Here is a 19,840-nt window from a genome sequence, read left to right as displayed (position 1 = left end):
AGTGGTGGCGACCCATGAGTTTGTTTTTACATGGCACTCAGTCTTCCTCGTCTGATACATTTCGTTTTATTGTCACCCTTTTGCGAAATCAGCAACAAAATAAAAATTACAAACAAAATACAAACCACCACCACCAACACCAACAAAAACAAGAATGCGGCTACTTTCGATTGGGACCTCTGATAGGAATAATTTGTTTTCTTCATCTTGATCAGTCCTGCCTAAGACGGCCACCTGTCTTATTCGGCCACTTTTCTCTTTGACAATGGGTGGCCGTCTTACACAGGTTTGACTGTATTTGAATTCTAGTGACAGTCACCCTGTATATCTATTTTTCTCACTAAAAAACAGGCAAATTTGTAATTGTCAGTAGTTTCAAGTGTTTAGCGCCCTAATTACATAATTTTAGTCATTTAAGAAGCCAGCTGTTTTAATCCTGCCTGTCATAGCTAAACCAGGCTGAGTGGGTCCATGAGGAGCAATACTGAAAAACAGATATTATGTTTTCCAACAAGCAAATGGGCTTCCATACTCAAACCCTCTATACTATTTAATATAGTTTTTCGTGCTGGTTGGCAGCTACGCATGAGACGTTAAGATGATTGTTACTTACATAGAGTGGGACTTCCCGTAAAGCCAGTCAGATACAGATCAAATACTTTTCAAGATCAAGAACTGGCATTGCAAGAATTATTCCAGAAGTATCAAATACTTAAACTTTCGATTTGCCTTTCCAATACTTCTTTTAAACTTTGAAATAAATTCTCTATCCTGATCTTTGATACTTGTAAGACATTCTACCTAAGAAGCTGAACCTTTACAATTTCTATCTCCGAGCCTGGAATGGTTCTAATCTTTTCGATTTTTTTCTCAGCCTGTCATGCTCAAAAAAAAAGTCTGAAACGTTCCATATTTCCATGACTTAACTCTTAAACCCAGAGTTTTTTCCACAGTCTCCCGGAGTTTCATCTACAGTCACCTAAACCTAGTGCACTATATCTCATTATAACCCCAAAAGCTTGCCTCCAACTTCGAAAATGCGGTAACAAAGGCTTAGTAATTACTACAAAACTGAAATCGGGAAAAGTTTCGAAAAACAAGCAAAAATTAACACTAAAGGAAACAAAACAGCTGTCAGTAGTATCGGACGCTATCAACGTCGATGGGAAACATGTCTATTACCACCAGACGTTCCAAGCGTCCCAAGGGGTTTAACTCTTTAAACCCTGAGTTTTTTTCCACTGTTTCCCGGAGTTTTTTCTACAATCTTCTAAACCTGGTGCACTGTAACTCATTATAACCCTAAAAGCTTGCCTCCAACTTCTGAATGGTGAAAACAAAGGCTTAGTCATTACTAAAAAATTTAGCGTCTGATGGGGTTAAAAGAGTTAAGAGTTGAGAAAAAAAAAACACCTCTAAATTACACCAAAATGAACCAAACCACTAAAGACATAAAGCCTGTCTTGAGCTATCCAAACATACAACAGAGCTAGACAACAAACAAGAAGAATAGTTGCCAAAGCGAGTGGAAAAGTGAATGCTTCCATTGATCCATGTTGTAAAATCAGCTCTGGTGGCCTAGCTCACTCCCTTCTTTTAGAATAAAATGGAAACTGAAGTACAAAATGTTTAGAAAGTATGAAACCAATTATCTCTTTTTCTGTTAAGGGTGTCATTATACATACCATCAGCCCTTAGCAGGACGTCAGCACTAAACTTTTTGTGCTTCTATATTGAAGGAAAAGTAAACAATCAACAAAACTATGGTCATAGCAGTTATGACAAAAGGAAATGAAAGACGAGGATAAAAAGTAGTAGCATAAAGAAAAGAAATGTAAAAAATGTTTACAAGTTCAATGACAAATAGGAAGCACATCAACATCTAAGTAAAAACCAACTGACGAGCGAATGTCCCTTGCTGCAATCATTGACCTTCTGCAATTACTAACCTGAGTGGAAGACGGTCCGACATTGCGCCGCGGCACTTTAATTTTGAACCCATCGCTGGGATCCTTTTTTCCACTGAGAGCAGGATCATCTTGCGGTTCCGTGCCACGCATCCAGTCCACACAGGTGCTACGCACAGACATGATGATGCTGCAGAGAACCACGAAAAACCAGACACATAGCATATGAATATGCAGACCTGCCACTCTATGAAATCTCAAAATCAGGATCTCAGGGAGAAAAAATCGGGATTTGGTGAAAAAAATCAGGATCAACAGCAAATCATGTATGTGTATATAGTATAGGGTTTTACGGCGCTCGCAACTGCTAAGGTCATATGAGCGCGCGAAACACAAGTTGTTTACTTTCGCAAAAGTTCACTCCACGACTGGTCAACTAATTGACTTTAAAATTCTAAAATGTTAAAATATAAAAATTTAGTGTAAATATATTTGTGATTTAAAACAACTCTTATAAGTAACAATAAAAATTTTAAATAGTACGTTTTCATTTTTCATTTTACAACTTGCCATAAAGGCCAATGGCCTTTATAAAATTCAAAATTCTGCTGGGAACAACGACGGAAAAAATATCCTGCAATTTCTTGCATTTATAATATTTCCTTCGGATCTCTCCAAAGTCTAGACATTCTGTTAAAATGTGTCTAATGGTAAAATCTGTGTCGCATCCGACACAGAACGGCTTCTCTTCTCCCTGTAGGAGGTATTGTGGGTCAGGGCCGTGTGTCCGATGCGCAATCGAGTAAAAATGACTTCGTCTCTTCTGGAGAGGTCCGAAGGATTTCGCTGTTCTAGTTTGGGTTTTATTTCATATAGTTTATTATTTTTCTGGCTCTCCCACAGACTGGAGGTGTACTTTTTGACTTTATTTCTAAAGTCAGTCTGTGGGAGAGTGTTTGTCGTTGATCCCAGCAGAAGGGATGAAGCTTTCTTCGCCAGTTCGTCTACCTGCTCGTTTCCTCGGATGCCCACATGGCTGGGTATCCATGCGAACATGATGTTTTTTCCTGTTTCGGATAGTGTATGAATTTTCTGTTGTAGCCTAACTATTTTTGGGTGTAAGAGTGTGTAGTTTGTGAGTGAGGTGATGCAAGACAGAGAGTCAGAAAGGATAAGGAAAGATTTGTTAGGAGAATTTTCTACAGAGTCCAGTGCCATGTCAATGGCAGTGGCCTCCGCAGTGAAAATGGAGGCTTCAGGATGGAGTCTCCTCTGGTGTGTATTGTTGGGAGATAGGGCTGCGGCGCCCACTTCATTGTCTTTTTTGGAGCCGTCCGTGAAGATGAGCTCCGCACCGGGGTATTTATCTATTAGTTTTTTGTATTCTGCTTTAAAAGTTTTGGTGTTTGTGCTTTCTTTGTTGTGTGTGGTCAGCTGTAAGTCTACTTTTGCCTTGGTGAGGTGCCACGGAGGGAGGTCGGGGAAAAGAATTTGTTGGATGTCTTGTTTGGAAAAGTGTAAGTTCTTGAGGTCCTCAAGGATTCTGAGGCCGAAGGGTTTGATGAGTTTTTCGTTGTTTTGGAATTTGTTTATGGTTTCTGGGTTTGTTTTAAAAATGCTGTTGTGCGCTGGATTTTCCGGTGTTGAGCTCTGTTTAACTGCGTATTGTAGTGAGAGTTGTGTGCGTCTGAGTGAGAGTGGTGGTATGTTGGCCTCGGCCTGGAGGCTCTCCACCGGAGAAGTGCGGAAAGCCCCCAGAGCGAGGCGGAGTCCTTGGTTCTGTATTGGATCTAGTATTTTTAAGACGTGTGGTTTTGCCGATCCGTAGACTTGACAGCCGTAGTCAAGCCTGGACCGGACAAGGGAGATGTACAAGTGGAGAAGGTGTTTTGAGTCCCCGCCCCACTCCGGATTCGATAGAATTTTCAAAGCGTTTAACGCTTTCTGGCACCTCACACGAAGGTCTTTGATGTGTGGTATGAATGTGAGTTTTTTGTCGAAAATGACGCCGAGGAAACGAGCTTGGTCCTGGACGGGAATCCTTTCCCCGTATAGTGTCAAATCCGGCTGCAGCACACGTCTGCCTGTTCGGCAGAAGTGTACTGCAACCGTCTTTGACGGGGAGAACTTGAAACCGTTATTGTTTGCCCACGTTTCGAGTTTGTGCAGCTGCGTTTGCAGCTGCCTTTCCATAGATCTCAAATGAGGATTTTTCGAACGGCAGCATATCAAAAAGTCGTCAACGTATAACGAGCTGTCTATGCTGTTTTGGAGGGTTTTCACTATGGAATTTATTTTAATTTCGAATAGGAGAGGAGAAAGGATGCTCCCCTGGGGGACTCCTTCCTCCTGTTGGTGGGGGTCTGAAAGGGAGGATCCGACACGAACCTGGAAGGAACGGTTCTTCAGGAAGTTGCCAATGAAGGCAGGGAGGTGACCGCGTATGCCAAGTGCGCGCAGGTCTCGAAGAATGCCGTACTTCCAGGTTGTGTCGAAGGCTTTTTCTAGGTAAAAAAAGATGGCGATTGTGTGGCCTCTTTCAGCGAACGTCTCGCGTATAAAGGTCTCCAGGCGGACCAGGTGATCCAGAGTGGATCGAGTTTTCCTGAATCCGCACTGGAGACCGCTCAGCGAGCCCGTCCTTTCCAGAAACCACATGAGTCGCCTGTGAATCATTTTTTCAATTAGTTTCAAGAGTTAGTGCTATTGGTCTGTAATTGGATGCGTGTGTGTGGTCCTTGTTTGGTTTGGGTATTGGAATGACAGTGGCGAGACGCCAAGACTCCGGAAAGGAGTGCGACCGCCACATGTCGTTGTATATGTATAGTAGGAGTGTGAGTGTTTCTGGGGGTAAGTGTCTAATGATTTGGTTGTGGATGTCATCCGGTCCTGGGGCTGTATCGCCCAGGTCCGAGATGCACGATGTTAGTTCGTCTATTGTGAAGTCTGCGTTGTAGGTTTCAGTGTTGTTTGAGTGGAAGTTTAAGTGTTGTTTTTCTCTGTTAGTTTTGATGTTTTGAAAAGTGGTGTTGTAGTTTGCTTGGGATAAGTTTTTGGCGAGAGATGTAGCAATTGTGTTTGCGATGTCTCCTTGTGTTTCAGCTGTTGTTCCATCCGGCATCTGGACGTGCCGAATGGTGTCTGTGCGTCTACCTAAGAATTTTTTAGCAATTTTGAAAACTTGGTTGAGTGGTGTCTGGCTGTTGATTTTGGAGATGTATTTTTGGAATGATTGTCTTTTGCTCTCCCTGAGGCATCTACGTGCCACAGCTCGAGCCTTTAAATAATTGATCTTGTTTTCTATGGTGGTGTTGTTGACGGTCTTTCGATACGCTGCCTTCTTTTTCTTTACTGCATCCTCACATTCCAAAGAGAACCAGATCTTGTTCCTCCGGGGTTTTGTTTTTGTTTTTGCTATGTGTTTGTGGCATATTTCTAAAAGCTTTTCGTGGAATTTATTGTAGTTGTGGTCGAAATTGGGATTAAGAATCAGGGAACATTGATTGGCAAACCCGTCCCAGTCTGCTTTTTTGAAGTTGAAGCGTTCTGGGATCAGGTCGTTTGGAGGCTATTGTTTTTTAGAAGAATTGGGAAATGGTCCGTACGGTCATCCAGCACAGACCACTCAAGATCTGGGACTAGGTCAGGGGTACAAAAAGTGAGGTCAAGGGATGAAGTGCCATAAGTGGCTCTGTTTCTGTAAGTTGGGGATTTATCATTTAAGAGACAGATGTTATTTTGAAATAAAAAGTTTTCTATTATTTTACCTTTCTGGTCTATAGGTTTGTCTCCCCAAAGGGGGCTGTGGGCATTGAAATCACCTAGTAAAATAAAGGGTTTTGGGAGCTGAGACTTTAAGTCATTTAGTTGGGTTATTTTGAGGGGGTAATTTGGTGGGATGTAAACTGAGCAGATCGTGATTGGTCTGTGCAGGGTGACCCGTACGGCAATAGCCTGGAGGGTCGCTTTAAGATGTACTTGTCTGTGGAGTGTGTGGTTGTCGGTGTAGATGGTGGTACCACCGGAAGCAATCTGGTTCTCCGTGTGAATGTGATGGTACGCAGTAAATCCTCTTAAGTCTATGGTTGAAGCCGGGGCGAATTTTGTTTCTTGAATACAGGCCACCCGTAGGCACAGTGTGGCCTGTAAATGTTGCAATTCTGCAATGGAAGGTCGGATTCCGCCGGCATTCCATTGCAGGACCGCCATTATGAATAGCAAAAGCCAGCACAACCCTCAGTAGACTGAAAGACAAAGTCTTTGAACTAATCTGCTTACAGCGTTGAAACTTGGCACCTTACCATAACTTTTTATGCTGAACAGTCATGACCACGAATTTTATAGGCATCATAAGTCATCTCATTAGCATATATTAGCATACTTTACGCAACATCACAGCAAAAAATATTTTGAAAATTTGTGTAACATACAATATTTTCCTATCCTACAATTGCACAAACAATACATTGTCCTGTAAATTATACTAGCTGAGCCCCCTTTCGATGAAAGGAATGATCGGTGCATTGACGTCAGCCGAAAGTCATTGGCTTATGTCTATGATATTTACATTCTACTGGAATGGAGCAACAAATCTTGAGAGATAGAGATGCACAAATTAGAAGGTTAAGATCAGTGGTTTTCAAAGTGGGCGCTACTGCCCCCAGGGGGGCGGTTGCGAGAGTTTGGGGGGCACTGTGGCGAAACTAGGCGATTGGGGGGCGCTGATGGGCGCTAAGGGGGCGGTGGGAAATTTTCATGACACGCAACATAAAAAATGATGAGGGGAAAAAAGCCACATAAAAGAACAAAAACAAAAACAAAAATTGATAGCTTAGGCATAGTTTACACTAATAACTAAGAACTTTCTTTCCCAGCCCGCAAATCCCATATAAAGAAGATTCATCACGACAAATCTGACAAAGATGTGGCATACTTCAAAACTCTAAAGATCAATTTTCAGAAATGAAAATCAGTGAAACCGATGTTTGCAGCCAACGTCGATCAAGCTGATGAAGGCTTACGAGCAACATATAATATATCTCGGCTAATTACAAAGGCAGGGAAACACCATGCTATCGGTGAGGACCTCATATTGCCTGCGATAAGAGAGGTGGTCAGCTTGTCCTGCAACGCACCCCGGAGTCTGTGTTGAAAGTTTTCCCACTAAGTGCAAATACCATTCAAAAACGTTTAGATGAGATGTCAGCTAATGTTGAGGAATCACTGTGTAAAATGCTGAAAGGACGTGAGCTCAGCCTTTAACTGGATATCAGTTCATAGAAGGTGAGGAAATAATGCAAGAATTGTTATTTGCGAAAATGTCGGAAACAGATACCAAAGGCGAGTCCATTTTCAAAGTGGTCCAAGAATTTTTCGAGGAGAAACAGATCCCTCTGACCAATACAGTTGCCTGTGCAACAGATGGGGCACCGTCGACGGCTGGTCGGAAACGTGGATTTATTAACTTCTTGAAGAAATTAGTCCATGGAGTATTTACTATTTACTGTGTCATTCACAGACAGAATTTGGTTGTAAAAAACCTGAATGATAGTCTGCATGACACACTGGCCATTGGCATCAAGTGTGTGAACAATATCAAAGTCCACACTTTGAACTCGAGATTGAAAATGACGTGTACTTTCAATGCTTACTTTTGCACATTGAATTCTGGTGGCTCTCGAAAGGAAACTGTTGAACACAATTATTGTTCTGCCTGTTTGACTCTGTGCTGGAGGTTGGTTTTTTTTTCAAGAAACAGACATTGATCTCTGCAATAAACTGAAAGAACACAAGAACAACATTGCGCTCCTCACAGATCTTTTCACAAATTTCAACCAGTTCAACTTTCAGCTGCAGGGGGATGACACCAATCTGATCAAGGCTTTCGTCATTCTTGTCGAAATTGGAAATGATCCCCCAAAACATTGGCAGAAGAAAATTTCTCAGTTTCCTAGCTTGACGAAGACACTGAAAGAAGGGCGCATTTCTGACGAGGAACTACAAATATATATAGCAACCACCTCGGAGATTTGCACGCTGATATGAAGACAAGGTTTAGCCTCCTGATATTTTTTAACTGGAAATTCCATACTGGATACTGGACCCATTGAACACTGAAACAGAAGATAACTTGCAAGTAGCAATTGAAGAAGAGCTTCTGACGATGAAATGTGACTTTGAAATCTAACCATTGTTCAAAAAGCCGTACCAGTCATTCTGGTTGAAAACTGTTGTGCAAGACAAATATCCCTCCCTGTGGGAAAAGATCAAGTTGTTGTTCATCTCTTTTCCCGCCTCCTATCTAGTAGAAAGGGGATTCAGTGCAGTGACAAGGTTGCTGACGAAGCGTAGCGATTTGCGTCTGCTACTGACCAATCCGAAACCTGATGTTGATAAGTTGGTTCCGTCTTAGCAGGTCCATCCTTCCCATTAGGGTAGTGTCAATAACTTATTTGCGCATGCTTACTCCGTAGTTTACCCTTACTTGATATCTCAATGTGTCTTTTCTTTTTTTCTTGTCTTTTTTCTTCCTTTTTTTTTAAAAAGCAAAACATTCACTTGTTTAACATAGTTTTTTATGTGCATGTGCTACCACTGTTGATGAAACTGATGATGAAGATGATGATGATGATGATGATGATGATGATGATGATGATGATGATGATGATGATGGTGATAATTACAGACTAAGATCCATGCATACTTTTTCTTTCGTGTGGTTTCTCACATTTGAACAACTTAACAATATTTTTATTTTCTACAATGGAGATATTTGATTCAAATTCCAGGCAACTTTATTGCAGCATGTTGATGGGAGAAAACGTTTCATAAAGATATTGTCAATCTGTTTTCAAACCAATGATTACGGGCGTTTTTATTTCTTTCTTTCTTTCTTGGTGTTTTGCTTCTGTAAATGTGATAATACATGTTTTATTTTTATTGATGTTAATAACACTGGTCGTTTAGTACCGATGACAACTATATGCATAAAATGACAGTATTTTGCTCTCAATGCCCTTGCATAAGATTGGAGAAAAATGTGTTTTATTATCTCTCATACACGCTTATTTTAAAACTCTGTAATGATGGTGATTTGTGACTCAACTAATATTCAAAACTAAATCATTAGAATTTAGGCACGTTACTTTCTACCCTGCTGTTTGAGCTCTCTCTTTATTTGTGATTGTTATTATATTATGCATGTCGTTATGTCAGATTGGTGGTTGGGGCGGAGTAGGGGGCGCTGGGACTCGGCTGGGTGAAAAAGGGGGCGGTGGGAGAAAAAAGTTTGAAAACCACTGGTTTAGATCTATACTCTCAAAACAGTGCGCATGGTTAGTGAACCGAAACCTCCTTTTCTAAAATTACAGAGACAGAAGCGTCGGCCTACAAAAGCGATCAGCGAAATAAAGAAATTTAGCTTTTCCCTGCGAAACTGTCTCAAAACTGAAAAAACGAAGGGCGTCATGATCTGGAGAATATTTTAAAGAATCTTTTGGCAAAAACCCCATGTCGATCGATGCAGCCATTAAAAAGCCTTTTGAATAGCAAAATTCGGCCACCACAAATAGATAATAGATTGTAGATGTTTATGCCCCCATCTATACGATTTAGATCATCTAGGAAGCAGGCTGCTTTAACTTTGACCCTGCCTGTCAGGGCCAACCTGAGCTGAAAGGGATACAATGTCCCAGCAGAAAGACAGAGGTACTTTGTAAACAATCATCGTCGTGGGGAAATTGAACATGTTTTCAAGTCTTCTACAATAGAGGGTGAAGCACTAAACCACTCAGCCTACACTGCAATCTTGGCTGTTGCTGTCCTTGCCCTGACATCAGCTTCTGTACCTTACAGTCAAGCAAATGATTCCCACTTCTCTAATGTCTCACTTAAAATGATTGAATCTCTGGTGGTAAGATTCAGAACTTGCTATCTGGGCTATGCAGATCAATGCTTTACAATCACCTTGGCCATAACAATGATCAGTTCTGCAGAAATATATTCCTGGTGTCTTATGGACTCTGTCGTCATGGTGTGGGGAGCAGCATTATTTATCCCCTTAGTAGTGACTGTAAAATTTGCTCTTTCCTTGGAACTGTAAACATCTAGTTTTTAAGAATTTATCTTTCCTATTCTCAACAAATTTCCCATTCGTCTATACTGTACGATAGATCAGTCTAAAGCTAGTAATAATATCAAGATTCTAATAAATTTATGTAAACAGCATAAATCTACAGGTCTCTCATTTTTCATTGGAATTCAGTCATCCGCAAATGTTGCCGGGGAGGGGAGGGTGTCAATTAATGACTCTGGAGTGTAAATGTTGAAAAAAGCTTACTTTTATTTCATCTTTAATCAAATCATCTGACAACCCTGCCTCCACACCTCGACTTTCAATGTTTAACTAGGCCTACAATTTTTTCTAAGTATAAGGGAGTACAAATGCTATCACAACATGAAAGGGGCTTTCTCGGTCCCCGCCAGCTTCTCTTATATTCATATCCAACAAGAAATAGCAGTCTAGTCATATGACACGGCATCGATTGATAACCAGAGGTTCCCGCCCGCGGCTGACGAAGAGAGCCGTGCAGAAGGCCCTTATTTTGAAATGATGCTAACTTTGAATCAGATTGGAACGCCTTTCCAACGAACATGTAAATATGGGCTACACAAGAAAATAAAGGTATGCTTATGTTTACACCTTGTGTGGATTCAAAGTCTCCTCATTCGTTTCAGAGAGTTAAAAAACCTTCTCCACTTTTAAGAAGTGGCGAACAGCAAGTTTTATGATGACTTTAACCGAACAGAATAAGATCTTTAGTTTGACCTCTTCCCTGATTGTTTGCCAAGTATGAAGACTCTACAAAGTCATTTTCATACCTACATTGAAGCTAAAAGAGGGTACCCCCCTTGTAAATCAGTTCATAGCCTCCACGCGCGATGGCACTACGTGCAGGGATTGACTTTGCTACATAACTTATGCATTAATAAAAGATTTGAACACCGTTTTTTTTTTTCTTCGTGAAAGGTTTTGGATTCTTCACATTTTGAATGTAACATTGTGGTTGTCACCCGACTTTAAAAAAAAGGTTCAACTTGTGGATTTTCAGTTGTCCAATTCTTAGCTTAAAAAAATAATCTTTCTTTCACACAGCTCAAACTTTTTTAAAAGCTATACAAATTCCGCAAAAGCCACACGAACACATTTATTCCTTTTATACAAATATATTCTTTATGAAGATTAACCCTAGGCTAACACTTCCAGTTCGTAAACTCTCCCTAGAGATTTTTACCACTTTTTGAAAAATTGAAAAAAAAAAAAACTAAATTTTAACACATCCTAGCCAAATTTGGTTTACATTTTATTAAAACCTTTATTTGTGAGTATTGAAAATTTGAAGGCAAAATATGTCATACTTTTTATACAATACTCCGAGGAAAAAGGTCTGTATGCAGAGTTAAAAAGTAAATAAAAAGCGAAGAAAGGAAGTGTGTTCAAATTTCGCACCCTCTCACATGGTTCACAAATGTAGCTTTCTTTGTTCTAAGTTAGGACTTGCACTTCTGGTCAGTCTGTTTAAAACGCAAAATGGTCACTCTTTCAATTATGTTATAGTCTGCTTCACACGTCGTGTTTTCCGTCACGAGAGCGAAATTTTCCATACTGATACTGTCGGCGATAGGGTTGGAGTGTTGTGCGCGTATACCGATATTATCGGCGTTGAGGCTGGGCGAGTTAATTCCTCAAATAACAGAACTTCAAGCTGGTTGGTCTGTTTGCTGTAAAAGAGTGTCTGCTGGGGTAATAATGATGGAGAAGTGCATAGAGCATGCTGTAGCGGGCGTAAGTCAACAATGGCTTAAATTTCTTCGTAGCGGGCGTAAGTCAACAATGGCTTAGATTTCTTTAAAGAGCCTTTCAGATGGATTTCTAAGCATGAAGCCTACCCACATACATATTCATCAGCAACTCACACTCGAATGATTTCCGTCTTCTTCTTGCTTGCCTTGCGCAAAGGCTCTCTCAGCGTGTGCTGCACAAACTCCTGCAACTCTGTATAGATATGCCGTCGAATGGCATCCATGAAGACAGTCTCCATACGAGCCATCAAGAGCTGCAGACCTTTGATCATTGCGATGACTTCAATGAGGGCAAACTTCTCATCACGGCTGTAGTTGTACCGTGTGGCCTACACAGTGAGCACACAAAATATAGTTTATAGTAGACACAAAGAAAGGCAGTATCAAAGTGCTCACAGTTCAAGAAAAAGCAATACATCATATACTCAGTTTCAAAATAATTCAACCCTATTTTTGGATAGATGCTAATTAACAAAACTGTATCAATACCAGATCCGATTCATATGAACCCCATAGCTACTCACCCACCAACATATATTTTAGCAATCAATAAAGATAAAATTAGTAAACTAGCTTAAAAACTAATAATACTGCCATGTATAGTCTTCTTCCCTGAGGTGTCAAGGACACGGGTCATCTCCAAGTATAAATGTAACGTACACAAAGGCATAGAGAAGGAAAGGGGAAGGTGGGGGGAGAAGGGGGGGGTAGACACTGCTTGCAAAACAAAAGAAACCTTCGGAACTACAGAAAACACCAAAAACCTTTGATCCCGATAGTTCATTACAATACACTATGGCTAAGCGAGCTATAGCCATTCAAAAAGCAGACTGTGTCAAACACAGCCACTATGGAAATTTCCTCATCACACGCAGTGGACTTATGTTTATTATTGTGTTGTGATGTGTTTTTAGCTGCATTATAGTTGTGTTGTAGGTTTATCTTGTTTGTTCCTGAACTTTTTCACTGTCAACTTAGAGGGAATAAAAATTGTTTGGTCTCATACCTCATTTTTGTAGGGGTCCTGGCAAGTTTAGGAATATATCAAGGTAAATTGGGTTAGATCTAAGACAAAATCCAAATACTGAATGTGTAAATAGCGAAAACAGACTTTAAAAATATCAAAAGGGGAAAAAATGGCAGACTTCCAAAGTTCACCAGAAATCGTGCGTCTCTGGGTGTAAAGCTGGTTCAAAACCGGCGTCCTGAAAGTGATAATGTTAGGCTTCTATTTAATTGTTTGCTTTTTACACAAATCTAAACATAACACTTTTGCAAAGTAGCAAAGTTTCGTGTTACAACCAAGTTTTTCCTGAAATTCAAAATATTGTAAGTTTTTTAAAATTCATTGAGCTGCAATAAAAGTAAAGACATTAAAAGCGTTAAACCCTGATTTCAAGGAGGAAATAAAATTTGGTTTGGACTTTCTACTGCCACATTTTGTCACGAACCTTAGGCAAAGAATTATGGATTTTCTACCCAGAATGTCTTTCTTTTACAAGTGCCAACTGATAAACAACAAATGTTAAAAACTCACCCTCTCATACTCTTCAGCTGTCTCCGGGCAATCTTTGTTGGCATGAGGATCTGTCGGGTTCATCAATTTCCAAGAATACTGGTGATAAGATACCAAAAAAAAATAATATTAGATTTCAGGATATGGAGGACAATCCACTGTTTATCTTTATTTGAGGGGGGAAAAAAGAGAAAAATTGTCACAAGCACAAAATACAATACCATACATGTGGATTGGAACCTACGTTGCCTTATAAATATTCATAAACTAAGGCACAAGTCTGCGACGGAAATAGAACAAAATAACCGAATCCACACCATACACTAAATCTTATCATTAAAGGAAGGATATGCCTTCACAACCACTTCCCTTTCACAAAAAACTTTTAACCTGGAACTGCAGAAAAACCAGAGATCAGTCTGTGTGCTTAAGCAAGATGAGAATCTGTCGAGTTATTTCATTTTTTCCTGCCAATTCCAAACATAAGATTCTTCACAAACAAAAAACTACATACAGTGGCGTCCAAAAGAAACTTTAAAATGTAATCACTCAATCATCATGTTAAAGCCTTACATTACCCACTCATGCAGCATAACAATTTAAAGCTAAATAAATTCTGCATCATCTAACACATTAATATTTCATTTATGTTAAGAAATTGACCTTGAAAAAATCAGGCTTGGCAAAATTGGGCGAAATCAAAGAAATGTAAAAGAGTGTTTATGCCTATATTGAGGTGATTGAGTGGTGTCGGTGGCCTAGTGGTTTGGCTCTTGGACTCGCAACCGCAAAGTCGTGGGTTCGAATCCCGTCAGGGGCCTGACGTTGTGTCCTTGGGAAAGGCACATTGCACAAATTTTCCTCTCATCACCCAGGTGGAAATGGGTACCCGGTTATAGACAGTGAACGATCTTGTCAGTTTGATAGTGTTTGAGCACGTGAAATCCGCAGCTTGCACTGTATGCTTCCGCGGAAGCCGAGAAAGTTTCAGAGTGTTCTCAGAGGGTCTGTTGGGGTAATAATAGTTGTAAAGCGCATAGAGCATGCTCTTGAGCATGGATATGCCCTATATAAATGCAATTATTATTAATTATTATTATTACATTTTCAAGTTTCTTTTGGACACCACCGTATATGTCTACACTCTAGAGCATCTATCTGTGTAATGAAGAAAGGAGAGAAATTATCAATCTATGTAACGAAGCAAGTAGAAAAGTAACCAATCTGTGAAATGAAGCATGAAGAGAAATAGCCATTTTAGGTTTTGAAGCAACAAGGGATAAGGTCAATCTGTTAAATGAAGTTACATGAGAAGTAGGGTTCACACAAAAGCTTCAAAGGGTGTTTTTACCAGTTCCATCACTTGCTGAGTCCACTTGGACAACAACTGCAGGCCTCTCAAAGCCAACTCTGTTAGCTCTCTGTTCTCTTGATCTGACCGTGGCACCTCTCTCATCGTAGTGGTTACCTGAACAGTAAAGTAAAGACATGGAGAAAAGTTATCCAATTTTGTAGCTGAACAGCAGATCAGTCAGACAAGCACACCATTTATTAAGTGGAAGCCAATTATAAGCCGTACGTATGGCCTCAGACCTAAACACGGAATGCATATACATAGTGGCTTGACCACTGAAATCCTTGTTTGGATACCTTATAAAAAGTGAGGGGGTACATTATCACCAAATATCACCATGCTAATTCACACAAAACCATCTAAACTAAGCTAGTTCAAACCATTCAAAACCAAGCGAAATAAATATATGCGTACACATCAGAAACTTAAATACTTTTATATAATTTGGTATGAGTTTTACGGTGCTCGAAACAAGATAAGGTCATAAGAGCAAGCGAGAAACAAGTTGATTATTTTCACATTAGTTCACTGCATGGCTTGGTTTTATTTTATGATAAAGTTACCAATTCTATGGTAAAAAATTTTACGTGAAAACTGTCATTTACATTTTTAAAATAACAAATTTTCAGATTTCTGTAAAGACCAATGAACTTCATAAAATACAGAATCCTGTTGGGATCATTGACAGCGAACAAATTCTTTATATTTGTACTTTTAAAATATGTGTCACGACGCAGTGGAATCAGGTGCTCGTCAATTTTTGGGCATAAGAAGTTATTGGTATCATCTCAAAGGTTGTTCAATTGTCTTGCTTTCGATGGACAAAATATCCAATTATCTTGAATATAAGTCAAGATATTTGCGATTGAAGGAGGTGGGGGTCACTCGGTTTCAGAAATAAAATTAGCGAGAAAATGACCGCCAAAATTTGGTAGCTTCCATAGCTTAAGAGTCCTTGGAAACTGCAAAATTACATTGTTTGTACCTTTAACCAACGTTTGTCAATAAAATCTACACATAAAAGTGTTTTTGAATGGACATACAAGGCGTTGAGCCAAAAACCAATAATGCGGAAAAAAATTCCAAACTCCCCGTAAAATGCCAATTTCTTGGATTTCATTATTTTGACGAGCACCTGATTTCACCATGCTGCTTCATATATTTCCTTAGGTAAAATCAGCATCGCATCCGAAATTTTGTTTATTTGAGTAAAGAGAAGCACATCGACACAAAATGGCGTTGAGTTATGTGTTATTGAGAAGAGTAGTGATAGTTCTTTTCATCTGAGTTTCAGAAATGGTATGATGGCCTCGGTCCGAAGACTCCACTGGAAAAGTGAGGAAAGCCCCCAGTGTGAGGCGGAGGCCTTAGTTTTGTCCTGGATCTTGCATTTTTAAGATATAAATGTAGCAATGCCAATTGGGCTTCTACGTGCAGCAAAATTTTGGTCCCCATTTGTGGGTGTATTTTTGGATAGGATCGTAACGTATGTAACTAGCTTTCTCAAACTGGGTCTGCTCTATTTCTGGACCAATAAGAATGAAACTTGGCAACCAATCACAAAATAGGGCAAATTAATGATATGTGGATAAAACCTATATTTTTTGTGTCAGAAACACTTTCGTATCGGGTATTCCGTAAACTATAAGGAGCTCGACTTTCAACCTCAAGAAGGTAAGAGATCTATCTTTCCCCTATAGCGTCCTCAAATTTGAACGTTTTGTGTCAAGCAGTTGTTTAGAATTTATCATAAATGCACCACTACCCCTTTGTACAACGCACTTTGCACGGAGACCAGCCATTTTCCCCTCACTCCCTCAGCAAATGTATGTGACCTACAAATCCCTGCACGATTATTCCGAGCCCGTTCACTGGCCACTTCAAATAGGACAATGGCGGGCTCGCGCATCCGGTTGTTTTTCTCTCTGTTCCCCTGTAACATCACAATGGGGGTATTCCATGGTAAGCTTATCTCGCCTCGGGGTATTTGCATCTCAACGGGAACAAAAGGTTAATTTCACTGCATGCTAGATTGAATTGAGTTATATTTTATGGTCGGCAGGTTCTAAAGTCATCAAAGAAAGCTTTGCCATTACTTAGTCATGCTCCCAACATATACTTAAAGACCCCATCTTGTGATACGGCGCTATAAATAAAATGCTCTCATCCCGACACCCCCTTTTCGCAAAATTGTAATATGTAAACTAAAATTTTAATTATAACAAAATAACTACAAAATGGTTAGTTAATCTGACTGCAGAAATGATTTCCTCCACCCAAAAACACATTGAAAGCCAAGTTTCTTTCTAACACTCTAATTAATTACTGAGATATCAACCATTTTCTCACATAATTTGCAGTTACGTGGTCCACTTTTAAGGAGTATTTTCCTATAAGTGGGTCATCCATATTTTGCCGACCTTTACAACCCCACAACTTTTTTATTTATGAACCGATTCTTTAAATTTCAAATTCAAAAAGCATAATTCTTTTAATTAAAAACTTTTTCTTAGGTACCAAATAAAAAAGGGCTAAAGCGAAAAATCAATTTTTCATTGGCATTGCTAATATATGAGGTCTTGCCGTATCGGGTACTCTGTTAACTATAAGGAGCTTGACTTTCAACATCAAGAAGGTAAATACACTTGACAGCTGTAGTCCAATCTGGATCAGACAAGGGAACAGTAAAGGTGGAGGATGTGTTTGAGTCCCCATCCCACTCCAGATGATATAGAATTTGTAAATATGATTAAAGCTTTTTAATTCCTCAAATAAAGGTCTTTAATATGTTGTTGTTGTTGTTAGTGATCCAGTAGCATCTGATCGTTAACTCTTCTGCATGACGCCATTCTGTAATAGCTGCATGTCTGTTCTAATTGTTGTCTTGAGGAGTAGAGGCAGTTAGAGGAGTGGGCTAGCTTGGGAAGAAAACACCCCCTTAAATCAGTTAGTTTTCTACAGAAGAACAGATGATGTTCCACTGTCTCTGAGGGGTAGTCACATAGTGGGCAGGCAGCAGACTGCTTTACTCCAATTCGGTTGAGATGTTAATTGAGGGGTACATGTGTTCTAAGTTGGAAGGTTATGGGTTGATCTCCCCTTCTCAACTCAATGATTGGATCTTTGACCAGTGGTTTATTCATGTGGCCATACATCATCCTTCCTGTCGTTAAAGGTCTTTAATATGAGGTATGAATTTTAGTTTTCTGTCAAAGAGGTTTATTCTGAGGAAATGGAGCCTGGTCCTGGACAGGAATCCTTTTCCTGTATAACATCAAATCTGGCTGTAGTACTCGTTTGCGAGTCGGCAGAAGAGCACTGCAACCAACTTTGACCGGGAAAACTTGAAACCCTTTTTATTTGCCCAATTTTCAAGGTTTTCCCCAAATATCTTATTTGAGGATTTCTGGATCTGAAAGTCATCAATATATAACAAGCTGTATATGTTGTTCTGGAGGGCCTGAATGACGAAATTAATTTTGATTTCAAAGAGGGTCAGTAATTCATTTAACTCACTCAACCCCGTTATTGCCACAGTGGTGATCTTTTTCCATTTATGGCTCAGCCCCGAAATCATCACTGTGGTGATACTGACACAATAATTTTTTTCAAGGGAAACAATCACCACAGTGGCGATCTTGGGCTGTTGTAAAAATAGTGCAGCTAGTTCCCTTACGTTTGAAACTAACTTCGTTCTTTCTGCCAAGAATTTATTTTTTTGTAATTTTTTTTTTGCCAAACACCCCCGCACCTCTCCAGTGACCAAAATAGCATCTGACAGGCAAAAACGTCCAGCAACTCGTAGAGCTAGTATCTTTGAACTGTTTGAAGAATCAAAAGATTCCAGAGATTATGTTTACTCCGATAGTGATGCAGACCCAGAGTACAATGAGCCTGAATGTAAGAAGTCTCGCATTTCAAGCTCCAACCCGGAATTCATGTTTTAAAAAGTATTGAAAATAACAACAATCCGTTTAGATGGAAATATAATCTATTGTGTCTTCTTTTATCATTGAAAATTTCACATCCAATTCTTCAATAGTTTTTTCACAATAAATTTTTTAAAACACCCCCGAAACGGGAGTCCTCAGCGACAAGCTGCTAAAATAAACGGCGGGGCTGAGTGAGTTAATCCATAGATACAATTTGATTTAAAAATTTTGGGGGATCAAAATATAGGAAAATACCGCCAAAAAGTAAGACCATTCTCGACGTATTTTGAGGGAAAACTGTTCATACGTCAGTAATAAAAAAGAGTATAATATGAAACTTGGCATCTTTATGTAATTTTTAGTACAGAATCTAGTTTTGTTATCAATTTTTCAATATCTTTATTACTTTAGACCTTTGCGACTATCATTTGCATGAAAATTTGTTTCACGGCGTCACTTTTCGCCCGATTTTGTTACTTTTAGTTAGCATCACTCAACAGCCCGCCGGAGCTCCCCGGCTCGGGGTCACGGGGTTAATGAGCCCTGAAGCGACTTTGCCGGTGTCGGTTACTAAGTTCGCATTTTTGACTATGTTTAAAACGATATAACTTCTTCCCCATCCCACATAGCAAATCATTACGCGGATGTACTAAAAGCTCAATGTCTTGAGATTCATTCTGCATTAGAATGGTTAATTTCTGTGCTTTAGTTTTTGTTCTAGACAAGTGTTTGTAGAGTACCCAATTGTCCTATTTTAGTTACAAACTTATGAAAAAATGATTGTTAATTTTAAAAAGGCACGACAGATCTCTCCAAAATCTGTGTTTAACTGACTACGAACATCATATCTTTTACCATGAGAAATCTTAAATCTGCGCGAGTAGAAATAGTCAAATTATAAGAGAAGAAAGATGCACATCTGCATTTTTTAACTAAAGACGATGAGCGTTAGCTCTTATTTTACTATTAAACAAGAGAAAGTTACTCTGTGTTTGTTTATGAATCTAAGCGATTAAAAAAACCCACAAAACCGTGTAAATACATGGGTAGAGATAAACTTCTTGGATGGAATAAAAATAATGACAGCCAACACATTCATTCTTAGTTTTTGTGTCGGAAATATGCGCGGACACAATTATGAATATAAAGAAATCAGTCACATTGTCAGTTATTGCAAATGGTCATAGAAACGAAAAATAAAGCTGGAAAAGTCTGGTGCTGATTTAGTGTCCCTGGAAAGCTAGAAATTATTCTTATAACCCAATTACGA

General features: G+C 39.5%; 1 protein-coding gene across 1 annotated transcript in view; it reads right to left on the bottom strand.

Moving 5' to 3' along the window:
• LOC100533349 (cytoplasmic fragile X interacting protein) overlaps nt 1–19,840 on the bottom strand; it is a gene marked incomplete at its 3' end in the record, with an annotated part of 113,925 nt that overhangs the window by 66,771 nt on the left and 27,314 nt on the right. The window contains 4 exon segments of the mRNA NM_001204643.1: nt 1,950–2,097; nt 11,883–12,097; nt 13,306–13,383; nt 14,636–14,752. Coding sequence (NP_001191572.1) covers nt 1,950–2,097; nt 11,883–12,097; nt 13,306–13,383; nt 14,636–14,752 — 558 coding nt within the window.

Source organism: Aplysia californica, unplaced genomic scaffold (genome assembly GCF_000002075.1).
Source record: "Aplysia californica isolate F4 #8 unplaced genomic scaffold, AplCal3.0 scaffold00069, whole genome shotgun sequence".
In the NCBI taxonomy this organism is placed as follows: Eukaryota; Metazoa; Mollusca; class Gastropoda; order Aplysiida; family Aplysiidae; genus Aplysia; species Aplysia californica.
The sequence above is the reverse complement of the archived record's forward strand: the minus strand, read 5'-3'. Positions and strand labels throughout refer to the sequence as shown.